This window comes from Podarcis gaigeae (assembly GCF_964106915.1).
Source record: "Podarcis gaigeae genome assembly, chromosome: 12".
Classification (NCBI taxonomy): Eukaryota; Metazoa; Chordata; class Lepidosauria; order Squamata; family Lacertidae; genus Podarcis; species Podarcis gaigeae.
In genome coordinates this window covers 25918176-25943400 of record NC_139688.1, presented here as the reverse complement: position 1 = coordinate 25943400, position 25225 = coordinate 25918176, and the positions used below count along the sequence as shown (strand labels likewise).

General features: G+C 41.9%; 1 protein-coding gene across 4 annotated transcripts in view; it reads left to right on the top strand.

Moving 5' to 3' along the window:
- The first annotated feature begins 6054 nt into the window (after nucleotides 1-6054).
- The window catches only part of ABCB1 (ATP binding cassette subfamily B member 1), a 64266-nt gene continuing 45095 nt past the window's right edge, over nucleotides 6055-25225 (top strand). The window contains exons 1-4 of one of the 4 annotated variants that reach the window (XM_083704640.1): nucleotides 6055-6091; nucleotides 18197-18306; nucleotides 18998-19091; nucleotides 22714-22765. In XM_083704640.1, coding sequence (XP_083560766.1) covers nucleotides 19000-19091; nucleotides 22714-22765 — 144 coding nt within the window. In that variant the 5' untranslated portion in view covers nucleotides 6055-6091; nucleotides 18197-18306; nucleotides 18998-18999. Of the gene's footprint in view, nucleotides 6092-18166; nucleotides 18307-18975; nucleotides 19092-22710; nucleotides 22766-25225 lie in introns of those variants that run through there. The other 3 variants (XM_083704638.1, XM_083704639.1, XM_083704637.1) reach the window with 3 other exon arrangements.

Here is a 25225-nt window from a genome sequence, read left to right as displayed (position 1 = left end):
GGCACGCCAGCAGGGGCGGGACCTAAAACTGGGATTGGTCTTCTAAGCAAGGGGCTCGTGGGTTCTCCCATAATGGCAGCAGATGTCCGTTAGGAGGCTCGGAAAGGGCGGGGGAGCGTTGTGTGGGGCGGAGGGTAGCCGGGGGGTTGAAGCGGCTCGTGAGGCGGAGGTGCGCCCTCGCCCGCCGCAGTTGATTCATTCGCTCTCCTTTCTCCTCCTTGCCTCGCGCTTATATAAAAGTCACGCTCCTTTGTTGCTGAGACTGTTATTCGCAATGCTCGTGTGAGCCCCGTTGGTGGGTTACAGCAAAACACACAGAGGCTTGTGTGGAGCCTACAACAAGGCAAAACAGAATTTTTAGCGGCGTCAGGTTTTTGGACACCAAAGCTTGATTCGTCAGATAATGATTTACCCAGCTAACATACATGAGAAGGTGGAAGGGTAAAAGCACCGGAGTCCAGTTCACCCCCCCCCCCAATAAAATAAAATAAAAATTCACAGCCTGGTGGATTACAGGCATCATTACACACATGTGTGTAAAGGCATGTCTATATAGGCATACAGAGATGTTCAAATGGGTGCATCCACTGGCTGAAGATAGCAAGTCATGCATATGAAAAGGTGCCATATGGTCCACACAAACATGTTACAATACAGCTGTTAAATCTTCAAGGTACCGAAAATTCGCAACCTGACAGTAAAGCCACTTAAAAAAAAAATTCCCAATTTGCTGTTTAAGTATTAAGCCTACATTGGTTATTATTTATTAAAAACATTTCTACATGCCTCCTGTGTTTAGACAGTGTTGAACAATATTAAAATACATATCAAAAGTGTATTGTCAAATCTTGAAAGGCAGTATTTTTAACGATGCTGAAGTCCCCTACTCTATATTTGCATGACAGTTTGAAATATAGCTCAGTCAAAGCTTATTTTAGGGACATAACAACTTCAGCTTTTTTTCTGACTGAGCTGTGTTTCAAACGTCTATGCAAATAAGAAACTGAGAACTAGTAACCAACTTCAGCATCATATATTTGTACCTGGACAATAAAGAGACAGAGCCCAGCAAAAGCATTCTTTTCATTTAAGGTATATGTGTGTGTGCTTACAACCTCTTCTATCATTCAATCAGATAATATACAACAGCACATGATAGCAGACCAAAATGTATCAATGTAACACAATCCAAACTACAAACAGATTTCTATATAAATCTGAAATTTTACAGTCAGGAACTTGATGGGGAAAGGCACTGGAAAGTGTTGGATAACAATTGCTTAAAGAGGCATCGTATACAAACAGATCAAAATGAATACTCACTAAATGGCTTCATATATCTTCCCAGCAAACTCTGTGCAAACAACTCAGGATGAATGCTCCATAAACTGGTCATCTGGAAACAACATATGTCCCAAGCACAAAACAAGAACTAATTGTGCATGCAAACCAGATAACCAAAGCAAGTGAGCTCAGCCACCTGCTATACGTCAAGCTATATTTATATCACACATGTAAGCAAAATAATATTCAAGAATTAAGATTTTTGAAAACATTGTTTTAGAAAACCCAGCATGCCAAGGATATGGGTTCTGTCCTAGCAGGGAATAGGCAGAACTTTCCCCAAGTGAGGAGTCATGGTTCTTTCCCAGAGCTATGAAGGGGAACGCAAACAGCTGCAAGAATGGACTGAACTCCAAGGTGGGCATCTTTAGTTCCACAGTTTTGTGTCCCATTAGTAGCTTAAGCATGTTGTTTTGCTCATTTCTATCTAATGGAGGAGAGATTCTGAAGAGAAGTTCTCTGCAAAGAGATATAGAATACAAGAAGGGTGAAGTCTAATCTTAGTCATCTTCACTCAAAAGTCAGTCCTACTGAGTTCCTTGAGTCAAGTAAATGAGTTTAGGATGTTGCTGTGCAGTGCAAGCCCATAAATGTCTACTCAGAAAAAAATTCTACTGAGCTCAATAGGACTTACCCTGGCTAAGTGAATACAGTGGTACCTCGGTTTACGAACTTAATCTGTTCCTGAAGTGCGTTCTTAAACCAAATCCGTTTTTAAACCGAGGAACACTTTCCCTAATAAGGCCTCCCGCCACCAGTGCCCTTCCACCATTCGTAGACTGAGGTAAAGTTCACAAACTGGAGCACTGCTTCCTGTTCTGCAGATTTCGTAAACTGAATAGTTCGTAAACAGGACTGTTCATAAACCGAGGTACTACTGTATAGGACTGAGCCTTAGTGATTTAAGCTTCATGTATTGAAGCTCTTTCAGGGACATGTGAAAATAGTGTTGCTGTGCTTCATTAATTATGAGTCCTTAGGCCATTTTCACACTTGAAGTTTACAGTTTGAGCCTGTTTATTCAGAAATAAGCCTGTTAACTCAACTTATTCCCAAATAAAGGTGTATTACCACTGCAGGAGTAAATTGCCTTTCATAATTTACTGAGACCACCTGGGCAATACATTATTTCTGTTTTATCCCTTTTGACATACGTACACATTGCAATTATGCAAATTTTGTACTCCACCTGCAAATGAAATAACACAAACATTTTCATTCAATCTAATGGAAAACACTGTTTTGCTCAGTAAACTTACTGCCTCCTGAACGAGATAGGCATTTATAGTTTCTGCCTATCCATGTATATTAAAAAATCCCACTGAGTTTATTATTCTAAAGTAAGTGCTCACAGTATTGCAGATTGCAATTCTAACCATGTCTACTCAGAAGTGATTCCCAATGAATTACAAAGGACTTACTACCCAGTAAGTGGGTTAGTATTGCATGCTTAGTCAGTCAGCAAATGGTGCTAACCAGTATCACTGCATGTGAATGTAGACAAGCTGAAATCTACATTTTGAAACTGGTACAGTAACTGATTTCTGCTTACTATCCTACAGCACAAACTCATAATTCCACTGTATAAACAATCTATTCAGCATTTTCTAAACTATTATATCCAATATGGAGTTATGCACTGAAATTATATTTGATTGTGGCCTCAACAATTTAAGAAATAATATGAAGTTGAAAGAATAAATAATGGGGGGAGACATATTTTAATGCCTACATCTATTTACAGTGTGCTTTTGTTTAGGAATGATTATAGTAGAAACTGGGGCTCGATTTAAAACATTATTTTGCATTTCATTATTTTGCATTATTTTGCATTTCTGAAATGCAGAATTGTTCTGATTTAAAGGGAGCACCAAAAGAATTAGAGAGAAAGGCATAATAGGCTTTAAAAATGAATTTTATCATTTTTAAAAATAAACGTCTGTTTCTAGCTATTTTGGGACCCAAGCCCCTTTGTCTTCATGTTCCTGACTCACTGTGCAATCTTAAATTCATCTGAGTTCAGTAAGGACTTACTCCCTGGTAAGTATTCCTGGGTATTCAGTCTCAGCTGACTTGTAATGAAAGAAAAAAAGTTTCTTCCTCAGCCATACCAATACATTGCCACAAGGTGGCCTCATTTAGCCAAGCAGTTATGTTTGCCTAGGTGCACCTTGGTTTTTTCTTTATCCCATTGTATGTCATGTTAAATAAACACTGCTATCCAGTTAAAAACAGTATGCCCACAAGCTTTAGCCCCATCACTATTGAGACAGATCATTTGGTTCAAAGCATCAGCGATTATCTGCTTCCAAAAGGTAAGGTTTTTATTAAAGTTGCAAAAGTCAGCAAATTTTGTGAAATCTGCAAAAAGTTGTGAAGTCAGCAAAGAGCATGACTTTACTGAACAAATCAGAATATGCAAAAGATACTGAGGAGGTCCACATTTCCGGGATTAGGGTGGGCTCACACCTGCAACCAGTCTGTATTCTTGGTCTCTGCTTATAAACATGCTAACTGGGTGTGTGGGGGTGTGTTGTCAACACTGTAACTTTGTTATTCCTAAAACAGATTCCATGCTAGTAAATTCTACTGTGTTTAGGGTAAGATGCTTCCATGTGATTTTTAGCTTGGTGTATTAGGTGCTTAAAAGACACAAATTCAACAGGAGCAGCTTTCAGGTACCCAAAGATAACTTTCCTGATTACCATATCTCCTTACTGGGGGGAAATGGCGTCTTTGTGGGGAAATTATCTCATGGACCAACTTTGGCCCTGGGACAGAAAAGAGGCAAAACAAAACCCCAATCCCAGTGGAACAACAGCTATGACTCTTCCCTTTGTACAGCAGGCTATATTCTAGCCACACAAAAACCTGAGATTTCTGCACTCACCCACATCTCTCCATCCAGTAAGAGGCATCATCACAGCTCAGAAACACAATTCAGCTACTGGAGGGTGTAGAGCAGGACTAGTGAGGCGTGTAGCCTGGGAAAGAGGCTTGACAGTCCCAAGGGCAGGATGGAGAGGTCCTCAGACATGACATTCCCCACCCGCTGCTGTATACCCAGAATGGGTAATATAATCAAAACCAGAATGACCAAAAGCCAGAGGCTGATAGCACAGAGGAAGTTTCACCATCCTGCAATTAAAAAGGTTGAAGGTTTCCCTAAAGTGCATCCTGGATTTATTTATTTAAGTATCTTTCTCACAGCACCACAACTCACATAGCACCAAGTGGAGAGATCTGGGTGCTCCCCACTGCCACATGCACTTTTTTGTGGGGAGTGACATGATCTATCATCCTCCCCTAGTCATTAAGAGTGATTACATGTTTGGTGTGCCTGCCAGTTATTGTTAGATGACAGTGATGGAGGACGTCCGTTCTATTTTTTTCCCCTGAAGACATTTTTTCTTCCCCATTGACTTCTCAAAACCCACACTTTACAAGATCTTATTTTTTCCCTTTCCTTTGAGTTGTCTGGCATCAGTCATAGACAAGAGTAAGCCTGGCCGGCAGATCCATTTGCTGCCTACCTTCGTTCCACATGGCAAGATCCAGACAGATTTCCCACTGATTGTGGGGGTGTTCACTTACTATTATAGTTCAGCTTGAGGGCTTTGCAATGGTGAACTGAAGCGATCCACCATGTTTGTGCAAGAGCTTCCTCTGGTGGTGATAATATTTTTTGCAAGTCGTATTATGTGGAACCAATCCAGGTCTCTCCAGGCGAGTCAACAGAGTTCACTATGGGATATAATTATTGTGGATGCTCTCATACATTTGTTTGAGAAGCTGGTGCTATGCAATGAGGCTGTATAATAGCTATCGTTAGAGATAACCTTATCTTTTCTTTTCTTTAAATTACTGGCCTCTTTGATAAACAAAACAACATTGAAATGCTATGACAAAACACAAAACACATTTTCAATAGGGAGACACACACAATTTATTTTGAAATAAGCACCCAGTTTTTAGGCAAAAGTTACAACTTTGCAGCACCAGAGTTCTTCACTTATGATAGAAACTGCATATACAGTGTACATTTGAAGCACATTTTCCTTCTCTAAGAAATCTAGGCACTGTGATTTGCCCCTTACAGAGTTACAACTCTTAACAAACTACAGTGCCCAGAATTCTTTGAGGGTGGGGGAATTTGTCCTTTGAATGTGCTTTAAAGGTATTGTGTGTATGCAGCCAGAGTGTGCCTTGTTGTTGTTGTTTATTGAATTTATATACTGCCCTATAGCCGGAGGTCTCAGAGCGGTTCACTGAAGAAAATCAAAATATAACACCACAAAATACACAATCAAATTAAAAATAACAATCCAATAACTCCCCCCCCCCCACAAAACTCCCCACATTTAAAAGGGCATAGGATGTCAGTCAAATCAACCAAAGGCCTGGTTAAAAAGGAAGGTTTTTGCCTGGCACCTAAAGTTGTATAATGAAGGTGCCATATTTTCCCTTTGATATGTACCCCCTCCGTTAAATACAGTACATCCCATGATCATGCTGATTAGCTCTAGCTCCACCAGGGGCGGTTTCACTAATATTCATAGCCTATTTAAGCATGCACAAGAGTTTTTTAACTGTTCTCTTCCTTTTCCCCTTGTGGTTCTGAACCACCCACACACCTTCCTAGTACCTTATAAGGCATTATCTTTTGGCTACTCTCAGTGATTTCTTAACTTGACTTATTACCACGAGTTTCCTGTTCCTTCGCAATGTAAGCAGTTACAACAGCAAGGTATGGTTATTTATGCTAAGCTTTTCTTACCCATTTATCCCACAGGTGCCACTGCAGAGAAGGCCTGTGAGTGCTGCCACCCTCCGGACCTCTCAAGGAGGAGGCACACAAAGCAGGGCCTCAAAAGATAATCTCAGGGTCTGGGTAGATTCATATGGAAAGAGGTAGTCCTTGAGGTATTGCAGTCCTGAGCCGTTTAAGGCTTTATGGGTCAAATCCAGCACTTTGAATTGGTAGTCAGTGCAGTCGGACCAGGGTCAGTGTAATATGCTCAAACCCTCTTGCTCCGGTGAGCAACCTGGCTGCTGAATTCTGTGCTAGCTGAAGTTTCCGAACAGTCTTCAGAGGCAGCCCTACATATAACCACCTTGAGGTTACCAGAGCGTAGACAACAGTAGTTAAGCTATCCCTGTTCAGATAGGGGCATAGCTGGGCCACCAGCCGAAGCTGATGGAAGGCACTCCGGACAACTGAGGCCATCTGAGCCTTGGGCGACAGCAAAGGATCCAGGAGGACCCCGAAACTGCGAAGCTGCTCCTTCAGAGGAAGTTTTGCTTCAAAAGTTTCGTAGTAGCAAAAATTGCTGCATTTGGGGCTTTCACCTATTGGCTCCGGAGGCAAATGGAATCCTGCTTGCTTCTGCTTACTCCTGCAAGTAAGAGGGAAGGAGCAATTGGGTGGGAGGGGAAGGAGCAGAGAGGTGGGGTTTCAGAGCTGCTCCTGTGAAACTATCATTTATAACTTTGGCAACCCAAACCTCTAATTTCAAAAGGATGTGGTTGACAAAGCACAAACCAACAACCTCCCAGTCCTGCAGAAGGTAAATCCCACCGATGAAGATATAGACAGAGCTGAACAGAGATATTTCTGATCCCATGATGAGTCATAACAATTCAGACTATAACATTTTGTTCTAAATTAAGGGGATTTCCACTGAACTGAATGAGAAACGGATGTTATAGATTAATTTTGCAAGTGATGTCATTGAACAAAGGGCATTTCACTCACGGTTATGTCACGAAGAGACATGTTGCAACCCAAAGAAATGGTTTTAACCACCACCCCCCTTTCTTTTTACATGGGACTTTTTATGTTCGGCAAACTGATTTTCCACCTTAATATGATTTGTTTAAGTTTTAACCAACAACAAATTTCTTTTATTCTCTGCTGTTCCTTCTGATAACTGCTATTATTTTCCAGGGCAGACCTTATCAGCAGACTTTCTACATGATACATTTGAATATATACACAAGACTTCCTAAGTCCCAGCAGGTTACATAGGGAAACTGGTGTTTAAAGTGCTCCCAGATAAGAATGGCCTGTTTCTTCAGCTATGAGTTCAAAGCTTGAAATATCACAAGATTCCTCAGTGGTAGGAAATACGTTTTTTGGTAGCTGTACAAAGAATCGCCAGACATCCTGTGTTGTTTAGGATGTCCTGTTTTTGGTGTTAAGAAGGGAGAAAGGTTGGGGCTGTAGTCTCTTGCAGTATCAAAATGATTCATAATGGCCCCATAATTCACATACCCAATTTAACTGAAGTTCTCAAATTTAAACTGATCCAACCAGTGGCGTAGCATGGGGGGTGCAGGGGGGGGGCCCGGCTGCACCGGCCGCAACATCTGGGGGTTAGGGTTAGGGGGCGCAAATCCACGGGTTAGGGGGCACAAATTACTTGCCTTGCCCCGGGTGCTGACAACCCACGCTACGCCACTGGATCCAACAGCAATGAGTCAAATAAGTGTCTTCAAAAAAATAAGCTCAATCTTAAAAGGAGAGAGTGGCTTCAATTATTATGGTAAAGTAGGGGAAAATAGGATGCATGATCACCTTGAACATCTGTTTTTTCATGCTGCCATGTCATATCTGAAGAGGGAAATTGCTTTTACTCATGTGATGAGTCGTATGAGCAGCAGATACTGATATAGTCCATGTATCTGAGCTGAGAATCTTGCTCCTTCCAGCTACCATCAGCCCCCACTCAGGCCCTCAGAGGGACAGGAAGCAGTAGCTTTTCCATTGTGCTTAGCTCCATCACCCTACCAGCTCAATTACGGTACTACCTGATCTACTTTGTAACTAATAACTAGTGCGCAAGTTTGCTCCCCCCCCCTTCCTTCCCAACCCCTTTCCCCTTTGTGTTATGTATTTCCTTAGCTTATAAACCTAACAGTAGGGTTCTTTCTTTCTACACTATTCAGCTAAAGTGTAGTAAAACAGCAGCAGCAGCAAAAACAATAACAACAAAGGAGGAAATACTCAGTTTCCCTTGTAAAGGGACCCCTGACCATTAGGTCCAGTCGTGACCGACTCTGGGGTTGCAGCGCTCATCTTGCTTTATTGGCTGAGGGAGCCGGCGTACAGCTTCCAGGTCATGTGGCCAGCATGACTAAGCCGCTTCTGGCGAACCAGAGCAGTGCACGGAAACACCATTTACCTACTTGCACTTCGTGCTTTCAAACTGCTAGGTAGGCAGGAGCAGGGACCAAACAACGGCAGCTCACCCCATCGTGGGGATTCGAACCGCCGACCTACTGATCGGCAAGTCCTAGGCTCTGTGGTTTAACCCACAGCACCACCCACGTCCCTAATTTCCCTTGTTGTTGTTGTTTAGTTGTTTAGTCGTGTCCGACTCTTCGTGACCCCATGGACCAGAGCACGCCAGGCACTCCTGTCTTCCACTGCCTCCCGCAGTTTGGTCAAACTCATGCTGGTAGCTTTGAGAACACTGTCCAACCATCTCGTCCTCTGTCGTCCCCTTCTCCTTGTAATTTCCCTTGTTACCCACATTAAATAACAGCATGAATGATTCCTGAGACTATGGACTAGGGAAGAGAACAAGATAGTGCTATCTTCTGGACTGGTTGTAAGGTAGAGGGCAGACAGGCGAGAGCTGGGCTGAGGGTGGACTCAGGTTAGTGGGGCAGTGCCCCATTTACCCTTGTGCACTAGCCTCCACTATGGCAGATCTTTGAAAATATATTCTACAATTTTAGCAAGGGAGGACTTCGGTCTTTCAAATTTCAGCAGTGTCCTGTGCGAGGCCAAAATTTATCCTCTGCTTCTTGCCTTCCATTCTGCTCAATAGTTGCTATGCTCTGTAGTGCCCCCTAGATTCTGGTTGTGCTGCCCTAAATCCACTTATTTTAGAATAGAATTTTAAAAAGCCTCTCTCCTTGTCCTTATTCACCAAATATGTCATGCAGATGGTAAGCTCCAGTTTATTCCTAGAGATCTCAGTGTGATCACACTTACGTACATTGGACACAAGTTGTTTAATATTTTACAGCTACAAGGTTTCATAAATGTTTTATTTTTCATTTACAAGAGCACATGATATAAGGGAACAAAGCAAGCGAATGAGGTATTTATTACCTCCTCAGTTCAAAGGCTGATGTTATACACTATATAGATTTAGTGCCATAATATTTCTTTCTCAGTGAATTGAGTTCACTGACATCCATTTTTAAGCAAAATAGCCCTAACGCAAACAATGCTAGCCAAGCAGTAAGAAGGTACTTAACAGTCAGACATACATTAATTAGCCAGAAAAGAAAACCATGAAGATTTTTGTCATTTTGGCAATGCTAATGGTTTCTACCTTGCAGACTTTACGTAGAAAGAGAGAAATAATTTTCTTGCTCTGGTATCCATGATAACATTTTCAAAGGTTTTTTCCTTGTCACAGTACAGTGTGAAATCCTAGCCCAATTCCATCTGACTTCCAAATCTGGGCATTAATAAGCATATTCCTGGGGATAGCTAGAGCGCAGTTTAATTGGAGCCACAACTCAGCTACAGAAACTGGTGTTTCTTTGTTGTTTTTTAATTTCAGGGCTTTTTCTTGGATTGTGCTGTTTAATCATCTGAGCTTGTGCCAAGTGCTTTTTCTTTTTTGCATAACCATAGCAAACTCCAACATATCTGGGAGCAGAGTCATTGGGGCAAATAGCCTTGAGCACTAGAAGCCATAATAATAATAATAATAATAATAATAGTCAATTTTATACTTTTTATGTAAGCCACTTAAGAGAGTTCCCCCCCCCCCCAATAAAGCAGTATATAAAACTTGTTAAACGTAAAGCGAAACCTGGTTGCCTCCTCTGTTTAGATTACAGATTGCTCAGATAAATTGCAGAAGGGTGTGCTGTGTGCTAGGCTAGCGTTTTTACATATAGGGAGAATGCAACATTGCCCAGAAACTCAGGAATGTGATTGGTAGATTGAGGAACTAGTATGAAATTGACAAGAAGGTATATGTCAAAGAAGATCTAGAGTCTTTGTTGTCGTTTAGTCGTGTCCGACTCTTCGTGACCCCATGGAACAGAGCACGCCAGGCACTCCTGTCTTCCACTGACTCCCGCAGTTTGGTCAGACTTATGTTTGTAGCTTCGAGAACACTGTCCAACCATCTCGTCCTCTGTCGTCCCCTTCTCCTTGTGCCCTCCATCTTTCCCAACATCAGGGCCTTTTCCAGAGAGTCTTCTCTTCTCATGAGGTGGCCAAAGTATTGGAGCCTCAGCTTCAAGATCTGTCCTTCTAGTGAGCACTCAGGGCTGATTTCCTTAAGAATGGAGAGGTTTGATCTTCACTAGACCTAGAGTCTAGTGATGTCTAAATCTTAAAATGAACAAATGTGTCCACTCAACCTCAATGGTGATGATGATATCATCACCCATCATTCTGCTTTCCAGGAAACAAATCCTCCCAAGGTAGCTAACAAGTTAAAATACTTATTTTTTAAAACACAACAAAAATAACCAATGCATTAAAAAAAAACCCACCAGGATCCTTCTCAAAGAGCAGCTCAGGCTAATTGCTTCCCCTATTTCCTTTTTTAAATCTGCCAAGATGGATTTCAACCCACGAGAGACCCATTAGCCAACAAATGTAGCCTATGATTTAGAAAATAACCTGCAAGTCCTCTGCATGTGGTTTTCAAAGAGCTTCTTAACCTCACAATATAAAAAAAATAAGCAGAAGCAGGCTTCCCAATGCAAGAAACAAACAGCATTTGGTTGTATGGAGAGTAACTAAGCCCTGCCTAACACACACAAACCTACCAGGCACATTTCCTCCTTAACAATTGTCCACAGCCTTGATAACACAAGTAATGAGGGATACATGACATCACACCTGTTGGTCATAGCATGTGATACATCTAATGACAATATGCCATGCATCCAGTAATAACCCCAGTGAATGTGCACAAGGAAATGAACCTGCACAGCAAGAGCTTGGAACCTGTTGATGAACATTTATTCTGACATGGTTACTCCTCCTCCAAGTTCTTAGCCCCTAATAAAAGGCAAGGAGAACTGCCTACATGTAGGAACCTTGTTTGGGATTAGCAGCTCACCACAGGAATATGAGGATTTGCTCTGTGCTGCTGAAAAATCTCTTGTTTTGGAGGTTTGCCTTGGCACAAGAAAACCCCTCTATTTCTGGGTCAAATCACCGCTTAAAAGCACCTTGTTGCCACATTGAAGCAGCAGCCACAGGGAGCAATTCAAAACAATGGCCAGCCATCTTGCAGGTAGCAAGCACATTCCCACGCGAAGACAAAGTTCCTGACTGTCTGTCTAATCTGAAAATTGCCTTACAGACAAAGCCACCAGGCAGGACTCTAATTTTTTTTAATAGCTCAATGGCACAGCACATGCTCAGTTCTAGGCATCTCCAGGTGGGACTGCATAAGACCTGTGTCTAAAACCATGGAGAGCTGCTGCCAGTCAGTGCTGAGATAATGGTTGTCCGACTCAGTATACAGTGGTACCTCTAGTTACATAAGCTTCAGGTTACACACTCCGCTAACCCAGAAATAGTGCTTCAGGTTAAGAACTTTGCTTCAGGATGAGAACAGAAATCGTGCTCCGGCAGTGTGGCAGCAGCAGGAGGCCCCATTAGCTAAAGTGGTGCTACAGGTTAAGAACAGTTTCAGGTTAAGTACGGACCTCCGGAACGAATTAAGTACTTAACCTGAGATACCACTGTAATTGGCTTCCTGTGGTTCTTTGGGAAACATCAATAAACATCCAGGTTTTTCTTTGTCGTTATTGATGTGAGGGTGGGGGAGTTCAACAGAGAGAAGAACATCGATCCAATCACTACACATATTTTTTGACAAACAACAAACTAGTGATGTTATAGAAGATTGCACCTACAGTACAAGTTAACCTTCCGGGGGTGGGGTGGGGTGGAAATGGTTCTGGAAAGTGCTGTGCCTACAGATAAAGCTTTCTAATGAAGTGGTTGTTTTATAAACTTTATTTTTCCCTTGCACAAAGTAAGCTGTAGATATGAATTTCTGTTTCTGTTTCCCTTGGCTAGCAAATATGTAAAATGTATTAAAGTAGCTGAGAAAACTTTGGGGAATGACAAGCCTATAAAAAAGTAAGTGCTGCCATTAAAAAAATGTGGTGGTAGCTGAACTTGTTCATATTTCCAGGGTTCTAATGTGCACATTTCTCATTTCTCATAAATGTGTGTTTTCAGTCCACAAATTATTAGCAGACCTCCCCCACAAAAAAGCATATGTTGCTGTCAAACATTTAGTGGCCCTTCCTAATAGAAGAAAGCGTGTGCAGGTTGGCCGATGTAGCCACAACGGCTTCCTGCTTGAGTCAAGAATAACCTGTTTTGCTAATTTCTTTGTTTTATTTTACAAACTTTATATACTGCCTGATCATAAAAACAAACCTCAAAGCAGTTTACAAAAAGAAAATAATAATGAAGTTATCAGTAAAACACAACTATTTAAAACATTAAAAAGAAATTAAATTAAAACCAGATTAAAACACATGTCAACATGCTACAGGTCTGGATTGGCTTGCCTAAACAAAAGTAGTTTTAGCAGGCACCCAAAAAGGCATACAGTGCAGCCTGACATAAGTCAGAGTGCCTGGGGAAACCCAGCTGGGTGGGGTATAAACAATAAATTAGTAGTAGTAGTAGTAATAGTTGCCAACCTAGCAGTTCGAAAGCACCCCCGGGTGCAAGTAGATAAATAGGGACCGCTTACCAGCGGGAAGGTAAACGGCATTCCGTGTGCTGCGCTGGCTCGCCAGATGCAGCTTGTCACACTGGCCATGTGACCCGGAAGTGTCTGCGGACAGCGCTGGCTCCCGGCCTATAGAGTGAGATGAGCGCACAACCCTAGAGTCTGTCAAGTATGGGCAGGGGTACCTTTACCTTTACTAGTAGTAATAGTAGTAGCTGCCTAATGTCTGTCATCTGATAGAATACCGTCAGGTTATTGCCATTAATCAGGAGCACAGCTGTATGTGCTCAGAGGTGGCCCCAATATTGCTGAAATGCCTTTACAATGCTATCCTATACATAACTCAGAAGTAAGCTGTACTGAGTTCAGTGCAACTTACTCCCAGACAAGTGAGAATAGGATTGCTGCTTTAGGAAAATGTGATAGAATGGTGTCCCCAGTTCCTTTTCTGTTCCTTCCATCCATCCATCCACCCGCCTACCCACCCATCTGTTTTTTTCAAATGAAATCTGGCAGACAGTTCTATACCACGTCAGTGGGACACGGGTGGCGCTGTGGGTTAAACCACAGAGCCTAGGGCTTGCCGATCAGAAGGTTGGCAGTTTGAATCCCCGCAACGGAGTGAGCTCCCTGCTCCTGCCAACCTAGCAGTTCGAAAGCACATCAAAGTGCAAGTAGATAAATAGGTACCACTCTGGCGGGATGGTAAACGGCGTTTCCATGCGCTGCTCTGGTTCGCCAGAAGCAGCTTAGTCATGCCGGCCACATGACCCGGAAGCTGTACGCTGGCTCCCTTGGCCAATAAAGCGAGATGAGCGCCGCAACCCCAGACAGAGTCATCTGCAACTGGACCTAACGCTCAGGGGTCCCTTTACCTTTACCTATACCACATCAATAACCAAAGCTGCTTGCCATGTGGCATTTAGCACACCTAAAGGAGTTTATAAATAAAACAAAATGGCATGTGTGTCTGAAGTAGCTCTTTGGATTGTAGCATCCGTGTTGACTTCCAGCAACATGGAAGCCACAACCCAAAGAGCTGTTTTAGGGACTAGAGCTGTCTAGTCCCAAAGAAAACTTTTTTTTGCTAACTTTTTTTTTGTTTGCTATCCTTTTCTTGGCATGTTTTAATTCTTCAAGTATTATCTTGCCGCATAAACACCTGGCAGGTTTAGATGATTTCTATGGCTCATATAATTGCAGATATAAATTAGATTGGGTCATAAAAAAGTTGTGTGTAATCAAAAGTTGCATAATATATATTTGTTAATTTTTACCTAGTTGTGAGGATGTGGGTGTTGGGTGTCTTTCCACATCCAGCAAATATGAAGCTACCTTATAAGGCTTTGAACCGGGTTGGACAAATTCATGGAGGATAGATTTATTAATGTCTATCAATCATGGTAGGTCAATGTAACCTACATGTACAGGGGTAGTATACCTCAGCAAATCAGAGTGCAAAGAACATGGCACAGTCATTGCCTTCATGTGCCCTTCATGGGCACTTCCTTCTTAGAGGTGCCCAGGACTCAGCTAAAGACAGTATGCTGAACTACCGTATTTTTCGCTCTATAAGACACACCAGACCACAAGACGCACCTAGTTTTTGGAGGAGGGAAACAAGAAAAAAAAAATTCTAAATCTCAGAAGCCAGAACAGCAAGAGGGATCGCTGCGCAGCGAAAGCAGCAATCCCTCTTGCTGTTCTGGCTTCTGGGATAGCTGCGCAGCCTGCATTCGCTCCATAAGACGCACACACATTTCCCCTTACTTTTTAGGAGGGAAAAAGTGAGTCTTATAGAGCAAAAAATACGGTAGATAGATTTTCGTCTGATCCATCAAGATAATTGTTATGTACATTCACAAGTGTTCAAATGCATTCTGGAAAACTTAACAAGGCAATCGTATGCGTGTTTACATAGAAATAAGCCTCTCTATGTTCAATGGGTCTTATTCCATAGCAAGTGGGTTTAAAAAGGAAGGCTTACTTATATTTGACTAAGACTAATGGACTCATTGAACTCTGTTGGTCTGGCTTCTGAGTAGACATATTTAGGACAGTATGGCCAGAATGTATGGTGCTATTCTACTATCTTCTCCCATCAACTCAAGGATTATCACTAGTGCAACAGGATTTCCTCCCTACGCTACACACACCCACACCCTGCACCCTCCCGACATATGCTCCAGAGTGTTGAGGGAACCCTAGAAGAGATGCGAGGGGGGGATCGCAGGAGGAGGAGGAGGAAAAAATTCTTGTACTGACAGAACTACTTACTTAGTTAAAATAAAAATGGGTTCTATCTGTCACATGGGTGTAGCCAGGATTTTTGTTGGGGCAAGCCTTTTGTTAGGGGGTAGGACTCTTGTTATGGGGGGCAGAACCTCAGTTAGCTTCTTCTTCTTCTTCTTCTTCTTCTTCTTCTTCTTCTTCGTCTTCGTCTTCGTCTTCGTCTTCGTCTTCATTTATGACGGCTTCCAACAAACGATTAAAAATACATTAAAACATCAGTCATTAAAAACTTCCTTTTATTGATTTTTAGTTAGGGGGGGGCAGCTGCCCCTCCCTGCCCCCCAGCTACACCCATGATCTGTCATCTTTGTATAAAGAATAGCATAATAATATAACAATAAATATAATTAGTCTGACATGAGGTCTGTAGAAGAACAAATGCATTCATCCCTTAAAATACAGTAATGGCATTTCTGGGTTGTTTATCTGAAAAGTATCACTATAAAATTGCTGGGGTGGTGGTGGTAAGTCCGAATGTCATCCTGGGGTCCCCTCCAAACTTGTGGTTCAAATCTATAAAGTAAGGGGCTGTAACAAAGGAGGCTGCTAAAGCGATCAAACCAGTCCCTTTGTTAAGTCAATAGCTCTATTAAGTATCCGTTTGTATGACTGAGGAGCACAGATGACTGACTGCCACAGAAACTACTAGCTAAAGTTTTTTCCAGTAGGTGAAGAAAAGGAGACAGCCCCCCCAGCTGGAGGTGGTGTTATAGGTGAGAAGGGATGGATGGATTTGTCCATTTAGGTTCTTTCTCTTTCTCATTTTTCCAATCTTAAATTCCATTCTACAAATTTTGGCAGCAATTTATTATTATTTTTTAAAGCCTCAGGAAAATTCATTTGTATTTTAGTGCAAATTTCTCCCAACAGATCCATTTTTGTATGCCGTTTTGACTAATGCACAGATTTCTGTAAGCAATTTCCCTTAATATAATTCATTTTTGTATGCTGTGCTCTGTTATCCATCCATCCCACCTTCATCGCCAGTGTTAAGTTGTGGGTGAACATATCAGACAACACAGCGATTCTTCAAACAGCTCTTGTTTATTCACAGGCCAGAACAGAACTGAACTGAAGGGTTCAGCCAGCCTGCTTATATAGAGCTCCACTAGAACGCAACAGTAACCATTTTCTGTAACTATCCAATCACTGAACGTCACTTTCGATCCCTTATTTGCATATGTGGACCTGAACTATCTACAGTATCCCCCTGCTGGCCCAGGGTGAAAACTTCAGTACATAACAGTTGAGAGCAATGGTCCTTTACCTTTTTTAAAAAAATAGCATACAGTGGTACCTCGGGATGTGAACGGGATCCGTTCTGGAGCCCCATTCGTATCCTGAATAGAACGTAAGACGCGACGGCATGTCTGTGTGTGCGTGGGTCACGTTTTGCCACTTCCGCACATGCGTGTGACGTCATTTTGAATGTCTGCACATGTACGAGCAGCGAAACCCGGAAGTAACACACTCTGTTACTTCCGGGTTGCTGCAGAGCGCAACCCAAAAGCACTCAACCTGAAGCACATTCAACCTGAGGTATGACTGTATACCATGAGACATGTTTACAGACAATATGAAGAAACACTTTGGAAGACTTACATCACAATTCTGTGGACATATTATTTACTCTAAAGTAAGTCCCACCCAAAGATCAATGTCGTAAACCTGTGGTGGCCAAACCCGGCCCTCCAGATGTTTTGAGACTACGACTCCCATTATCCGACAACGAGCGCCACGTCAAAAAGTTTGGCTTTCTCATCGCCGACATTGGAGACAGAGCAGAGCAGGAGATGCCATGAGTGGCGGTGGGGTGTCTGTGCGTGCATTGGGCACTCTTGCTGTGGGCAGGGGCACTCTTACCCCTTTCGGGAGAGGGTGGGTCCAGTCCCCCACAAGGCCTGAGGGACAGTGGACCGGCCCCCTGCTGAAAATGTTTGCTGACCCCTGTGAAACAAACTTACTGTGGCAGATTTTGCCCAGCTGGTGTTCTCCAGATGCTTTGGATTCCAACTCCCTTCAGGTCCAGCTAGTGCTAGGAAATATAGTTCTAAGTAAACATGCTAGGGCTTGCTGATCAGAAGGTCAGTGGTTCGAATCTCCGCAACGGGGTGAGCTCCTGTTGCTCGGTCCCTGCTCCTGCCAACCTAGCAGTTTGAAAGCACGTCAAAAGTGCAAGTAGATACCACTTCAGCGGGAAGGTAAACGGCGTTTCTGTGTGCTGCTCTGGTTCACCAGAAGCAACTTAGTCATGCTGGCCACATGACCCAGAAGCTGTCTGTGGACAAACACCAGCTCCCTCGGCCTATAAAGTGAGATGAGTGCCGCAACCCCATGGTCGTCCCGACTGGACTTAACGGTCAGGGGATATACATATATATATTTTGACTACTCCCTTTCTGGAATCTTCAATCCCTTCCCTAAAACATTATTTCCATCTCTCCCATTTTGAGATTTCCTGTCCTTTTATCTCCAATAGTTTACCTATTCTTCTACCATTTGTGCTCTGTAATACTAGAGAGTGCTTTTAAAACTACCAAAAATGAGAAAGAAGAAAATAGTAGTTGATACTGATATTTTGGGAAGCAGATTCTGACCTTATAAAGCATCATGAAAACAGGAAGGGCTCTTTATTCATGTGGAATTATGAGTGAGAGAGGTTCCTAAGTGACAGCTCTGACTGTGTTAAACATTAAGTCTGGAAGGAGGTGGAGTCTGCCTGGGAGTAGACAAGGTCCAAGGGGAGCAGGAACTGCCTGCAAATATCTGTTATAACAAGCATTTGCCTTGTCACTCACTGCTTTATGTAACAGAACAGTAACTTGCCATATCACCTACCTCCCATCACCGGCCATTTCACTGCAACTCATAGCTTCTCAACATTTCAAGAATTAAAGACAAGAAAGAAGAACCCCAACTTTTGGTAAGTCTGGATTTTTCTACTTTTTTCTGAGTTTTGTGCAGTTCTTTTTTTCTGGGTGGATGCAGGGGTACGCATACCCCTAAACATTTTGTGAATCTTTGTACTTTTGTCCATTTACTGTGTTTATTTTTCCCAATTTGAACTATAAAATTGTTATTTTCTTGAGTCAAAATTAGAGTACCCCTAAATATTTTTTTATTTAAAAAAGCACTGGTTTTGTGTATCATGTACACTTAAATGCTGTGTTTTAAAAAAGCAGAGACTGAGTGTGTGAAAGTGAGAGTGAGAGTGCCAAACTATTAAACAGAAAACTGTACTTTGGTCCTTTTTTCACTCTAATTAATTCCACAAAACTATTTCAATCAGGGATCCAAAATCCATATTAATGTATGCCCAAATTTAAATGAAACAACACAACAGGGTTTTATTTTTTTTAAAAAAAAACTACTCTGGTGAATTTCATGTTACTCCACCTGAAGGCTGTCCAATGTAGCATTTTATTTAATATAAAATAATTACTGGCCGGTTGTTCTGAATGCTATTTTTGGAGAAGTCCATTTGTTTTAAAAGCAGCATTTGCTTGCGTGTGTGCGTGCGTGCATGTTGTAGTCCCATTAGCAGCATGTTTCTTTAAGACCTAAAGTGGTTTGTTATTTAATTTCCTGAAAGATTCCATTTGCTCATCAGGCAGAAATGGCATCAGAGAGCCAAGCAAAGGCAAACATGAACGGAAAGCTTGAAGAGATGGCTGAAAGAAATAATGCTTCTCAAGATGAAAGGAAAAGGTGGGTATTTTCCTGCATTTACAGCCCATGAGTTTGTCTTACTTGCTTCATAATGCTTCCTGTTCATGGAGGAAAACATCACCTACTTATACACAGCCTTTCAAATGCAACTAGTCTGTTCAAGTTATTTGCCGGCTGACTCTTGGATTTTAGGGAAGCCAGCAACATCTAATACTGTATCTCTTTTGGTGTATCTAGACATTAATTTGTGATCTGCAGACATGGTAGAATAATATATTGTCATCTTGGTAGCTTTACTGTCTGTATGTTATTACATGGTTTGTTTGTCAAAATTAAGGCTCGGGTAGAAATTAAATCCTGTTCATATTTAAAGGCAAACTTAACAAACTGCATTTTCCAAAGCAGTATGTGAAGCATCTTTTGAAATTCACACTTCTCTGAATTTCACAATCTAATTCTCCATCCTTCTAATCTAATCCATAGAAGAATCTTTTAAAGGCATAGATAGGTGAAAATAACATACACTAATATTAGGAAAAACTCCCAACAAAAAATGTGTACATTAGGAGAAATACATCCTGAGATGCTGACAAATTTTCATTTTTTAAAAAAGGCAAAAATCATAAATGAGAACCGGAGAACCAGAACTGACTAATTTGTCCATCCCAAGTAAAAAGTATAAGGTTTTTTGGTTTTTTTAAAATAAACATTGTTCAAAAATACAACAACCTAGAAACAGTTCTGACATTATATATTTAATCATTGGTATGTTCTTTTTTGACTACTTTTTGGCAAGGCCTTGGGGCATTACAAATATATTTACGATTCTGGATCTTGATTAATTCAGAAAGCTTGAAACCACATTTGGCACTTTGCCAGCCATGTATGAATTTGCTCAGATTTTACTAATCCCCCCTCCTTACAGATAATAATCGGTGCTTATAGGCAGAAGTTCGGCACTTGTACCTTATCCCATCATTGCCGCTAACTGCTAGGAGAAAGCTTCACCTGCTGCATTACTGTCTAGTGATACTGTCTAGCTCTTAGAAACACAAACCTGCCGGGAGACAGGACATCACACGTCAATTATGTTGCTCTATTGTGTTCTAACAGTAAAAAAATAATGTGGGTGTTTGTTGCAATGCAAAGCGGCTCACTTTAACCTTTTAGGAAGCTTCATGTCTAGTTTTGTGTGGGAGGTGAAATCAAGGACAAATTGCCAAGCCTGCAGGCGAGTAAGGATTGTGCTGTGAAGATTCCCATCTCACTTTCTTGTGGGTCCCAAATGCCTTAAGAGCCCCAGTGCCCTCTAATGTTTCGGGCTCTTCTCATTTCCAGACACCCTCTTAGGGTGGCTTCGTTATGCTTTTGCTACTTAGCCCATTGCTGAGGTAGGATGCCCCAGACTTGCGGCCCCTCCTTCCTCTCTTCCTTGTTTCCTCCTTCTCTGGTGGTATTTGCCATTTCCTTTTTTTTTCCAGCTGTAACCTCTGAATTTACCACAGGTGATGCTGTTTCCCCTTATTCCTATCACGGTCAGCATCTTGCTCTCAGCATCTTGCTCTCAGCTGCTGTTAATTTCCCTCGTTTCCTCACCCTGTTTACTTCCAGGGCCTCTGCTTATTCCTCCTCAGTTCCACTCACTCACATATTCCCCTTCATTTCCCTTTCTCCATGGCTGGAATCCACACCCAAAGCCCCTCGAGCCCCACCTTATCCTCTGCAAGGCTGAGTGACCTGGCATCTTCAGCATGGTCTCCCTGCTTTGTTGATTCCAGTAGGGCTGGACCATCAACACCTCAGTATGCTAGAAAGGAGGCCTCCCTGATCCCTCCTCTCACACACATTTTCTTTTCTATCTCTATATATCAAATGGAGGGGAAACTGATTAGATGTGTTTGGATCAGTTCATAAATAGTCACATCCACACTATACATTTATTGTTGTTGTTGTTTAGTCGTTTAGTCGTGTCCGACTCTTCATGACCCCATGGACCAGAGCACGCCAGGCACTCCTGTCTTCCACTGCCTCCTGCAGTTTGGTCAAACTCATGCTGGTAGCTTCGAGAACACTATCCAACCATCTCGTCCTCTGCCGTCCCCTTCTCCTTGTGCCCTCAATCTTTCCCAACATCAGGGTCTTTTCCAGGGAGTCTTCTCTTCTCATGAGGTGGCCAAAGTATTGGAGTCTCAGCTTCAGGATCTGTCCTTCCAGTGAGCACTCAGGGCTGATTTCCTTCAGAATGGATAGGTTTGATCTTCACCCCTTTACCAGTCTTGGCATCCCTCAAAGAGTCATGGGAGCTTAAAGGGGTCTCTTAACAACTCTCAGTACCCATAACAAATTACTGGTTACTTTGGGTGAAGTCATATGCCTGCTAAAGAGGTATAAGATTGCTTGAAGCATATGCCATGGATGTGCTCATAATTCTAAACAACTCTGGTTCAGAATTATGACAAGCAAGTGAGGCTCACATGCTCTCCCTTCCCCTTTTTGCCCTAGGAGAAGATGTTTAAAGCTTCCTTTTGCTCTTTGGAATACATTTCGGGGTCCTGTTATGTCTGAATAGGTTACATAAGAATATAGCAATCCAGGATCAAAACTGTGGTTTCAAATCCTGGTTTAAATCATTGTGGTTTGGACAAACCATGCTGTCCTCTGCGTACAGCTGTAATGGGAAACCGTGATTTGTTTGAAATAGCAAAACAGATGCTGTAAACACATACGATAATATAAATATGTAAAGTTCAGCCTAAAAGAAAAACACAGATGAGAAGTGGAGAAATGAGAGATGAGAACTAAACTGAAAGATGAGATTATCTGGGGCAGGGTGTGTGTGCTAGTGAGATATATGGCTGCTATCTAAAATTTATAAACCAGGCTTCCTCAACCTCATCCCTCCAGATGTTTTTGGCCTACAACTCCCATGATCCCTAGCTAGCAGGACCAGTGGTCAGGGAAGATGGGAATTGTAGTCTCAAAACATCTGAAGGGCCGAGGTTGAGGAAGCCTGGTTTAAACTAACTAGGGCAAATATTTGTTGAATGCCTTGTAGAATGCTTGTAATGTATAATTTTTGACTTGCCACTGCTATTCATTTGATATGTTCTGAGCCAATTTGGGGGGAAATGTTGTGTGGAAATGACATGCAAATAAACCGATGACATGGTCCTCTGAGCCCTCTGAAATCTCAGAAGCTCTGGTGCAATCCCAGGATTCAGGAGCAGACCTATTCAGTTCAGATGCTTTGATGGATACCTGTTTCAATTGGGGAAAGCCTTAAATCCCTCTGAGAATACACAACCCTAGTATAATGTTGCCGGCCCTGCTGTGCTAGTTTGAAATCCTATGTCAACCCAAAATTACAGAGCCGCCAATTCTGAGGAGCAGAAAGGGATTTTAGATTTTGTATTTTAATGCCTGCTCTTACTGGTGTCTGACCATAATTTTGTGGTGATATGAGACTTACTTAAGAGATGTTACATGCACACACATTTTAAAAGGGGCTTTAGAAATAGCTGCAAAATGCATCACACAAGAACAAATGCAATTTGCTTTTATTTTATGCCTTCAAGGGTAAATTTTGTTTTTGTTTATCGTTAACGGTTAAACTTGGTTCTTCTCTGAAATCTCACAAAGCTATTTATTATTTGTTCAGCAGTAAAGAAAAGCCAAGCAAAGAGAAGCCTAAGAAGGTCAGCCCATTTACAATGGTAAGCTCTGTTCCATGTGTATATTGTACTGTACTTCAATCGATGCACACTTCTACAGGCCCATTGCAGATGTAGCACTGGTGATCTTTTAATAGATAAGACATCAACTGTAGACTCTCACCTCTTTTTTCCCTCAAGTGCAAATTTCACCCCTTATTCTCTTATCAGCATTAATTATGTGGTGCAGTGTTAACTATGGTTAGCTTTAACCAGGATCTGCAGAGTCCGTTAAACACTAATTAGGGTAAGCCTTCATGGTTAAATTAAGGCTGTGTGCACTTTGCATGCTTAAAACACAGCAAGGCTGTTCTTTTTCTCAATTAGGATTGAAGCTCATTTGGGAGAAAACACATCAAATCGCAGTATTTCTATTAGAAACAACAGGAGTGATATTGGTTGTGAATAACCTTATGTGTACACCACTTCCGAAAGCGGCTGTGGGAGCACACTATATGCAGAGTAAACAAGAATGTGTACACAGCATAGTTAGTCTTGATGATGTAATGCTATCGGAAGAAAGAAATAGTTTACATGGAGAGGCAAGGATATGGTAGTGAATGGCTGCATAATATTTGCACTAGGCTATTGTGTCAAATATTAAATGTATATTAGGTGAGTAAGGACATAAGTATGACTGATTGCTATCCATAGGGTGCTTATGTTAGGAAACATCAACCCTAAAGAACGACATTTCATTTGCATAGAAATGTGCATTTGTTCAACTCTCTATAGTACTGGAAGCCTTCGTTTTTATCCCATCCCATTTCCTGATGCCAGAGACTGATTTGTTAAACTGGTGCAAATCAACAGCTCAAGATTCTTCAGCCTCCCAAAATTAAATCCCACAACTATGTTACAAGTAGAGTGCAGTTTGGCAATTGCAGTTATTAAATTTATGCGATGTTCGTTTGTCAGATCAGGCAGCACAAAAACCAACAAACTACTGAGTCAACTATTTGCTAGACCTATTTTGCGAGTACAGTGGTACCTTGGTTCTCAAACGCTTTCGTTCTCAAACGCCTTGGTTCCCAAACACCGAAAACCCGAAGTGTTCCGGTTTTCGAACTTTTTTGGAAGCCGGATGTCCAGTGCGACTGTCAGCTATTGTTTCCAGGGTGCCTGCACCAATCAGAAGCTGCGCTTTGGTTTTCAAACATTTTGGAAGTCAAATGGACTTCCAGAACAGATTAAGTTTGGTGTTTTTGTTTTTGCTATTTATTTTGCATTTTTGTTTTTGAGGCTTTTTCGGTTAATTTGTTTTAGTGACTGTGTGGATGATAATTTTCATCATCTACAATACTGTCTTATTTATTTTATAGTACAGTACATTGATTATTGCTTTCATTTTATGGATCAATGGTCTTGTTAGATAGTAAAATTCATGTTAAATTGCTGTTTTAGGGGTTGTTTTTAAAAGTCTGGAACGGATTAATCCGTTTTGCATTACAGTACTTTCTATGGAAAAGCACACCTTGGTTTTGGAATGCTTTGGTTTTGCAACGGACTTCCAGAATTGATTAAGTTTGACAACCAAGGTACTACTGTATTGCGTTCAGTTCTGCACCTTGAAATCAGTGTGGATGCATTGGAAGGGGTTCTGAGGAGGACAGGGTTGAAAGCTAGTTCTATGTAGAAAGTTTGACGAAACTGGGGATTTAGCTTGGAGAACAGGAGACTGAGGAGGGAACCTGAAGAGCGGTCATATTCTTTTCTTTAATAATAAAAACACAAGAAAAACAACAACAATTAGCTCATTAACAATACAGTAAACAGCAATGCATGCACATTAATTTATGCAAACAGATTGATGCATACCATCTGAATGTCTGAATAGGGGAAGCTGAGGGGGTGCTGCTGACCACTGGAATCCCCTGCTTTTAGACTCACAAAATTATAGAGTTGGAAAGGACCACGAGGACCATCTAGTTCAACCCTCTGCAATGCAAGAACATTTTGCCCAACAAAATATTGGGCTTGTTGGATGGTTGCAAAGAGGAAGAGAGGAACCCCAATGCCTGACACTGCCCCTGTTTTAGCAAGCAGCCCGTCTCTCCTATTTGTCGAAAGCATAGATGGTTTAGATATTTTCTGACGTGGACATAACCACCCCACCAGCATCTTAACAGCACATCTTCTGCACAAAGCAGAATGCCAAAGCTCCCATACTACATTGGGCCATTTTTAGTTGTGTTCATCCTCTTGCCAAAGTACTTGTTCACAACCAATAGGAAAACTTGTATTTGAGCTACCTCAGGAGCATAGGGAACTACTAGGAGTGCCCCATCAGAGGATCTCAAGTGATCAAGGTAGAATCATAGAATCATAGAGTTGGAAGAGACCACAAGGGCCATCGAGTCCAACCCCCTGCCAAGCAGGAAACACCATCAGAGCACTCCTGACATATGGTTGTCAAGCCTCTGCTTAAAGACCTCCAAAGAAGGAGACTCCACCACACTCCTT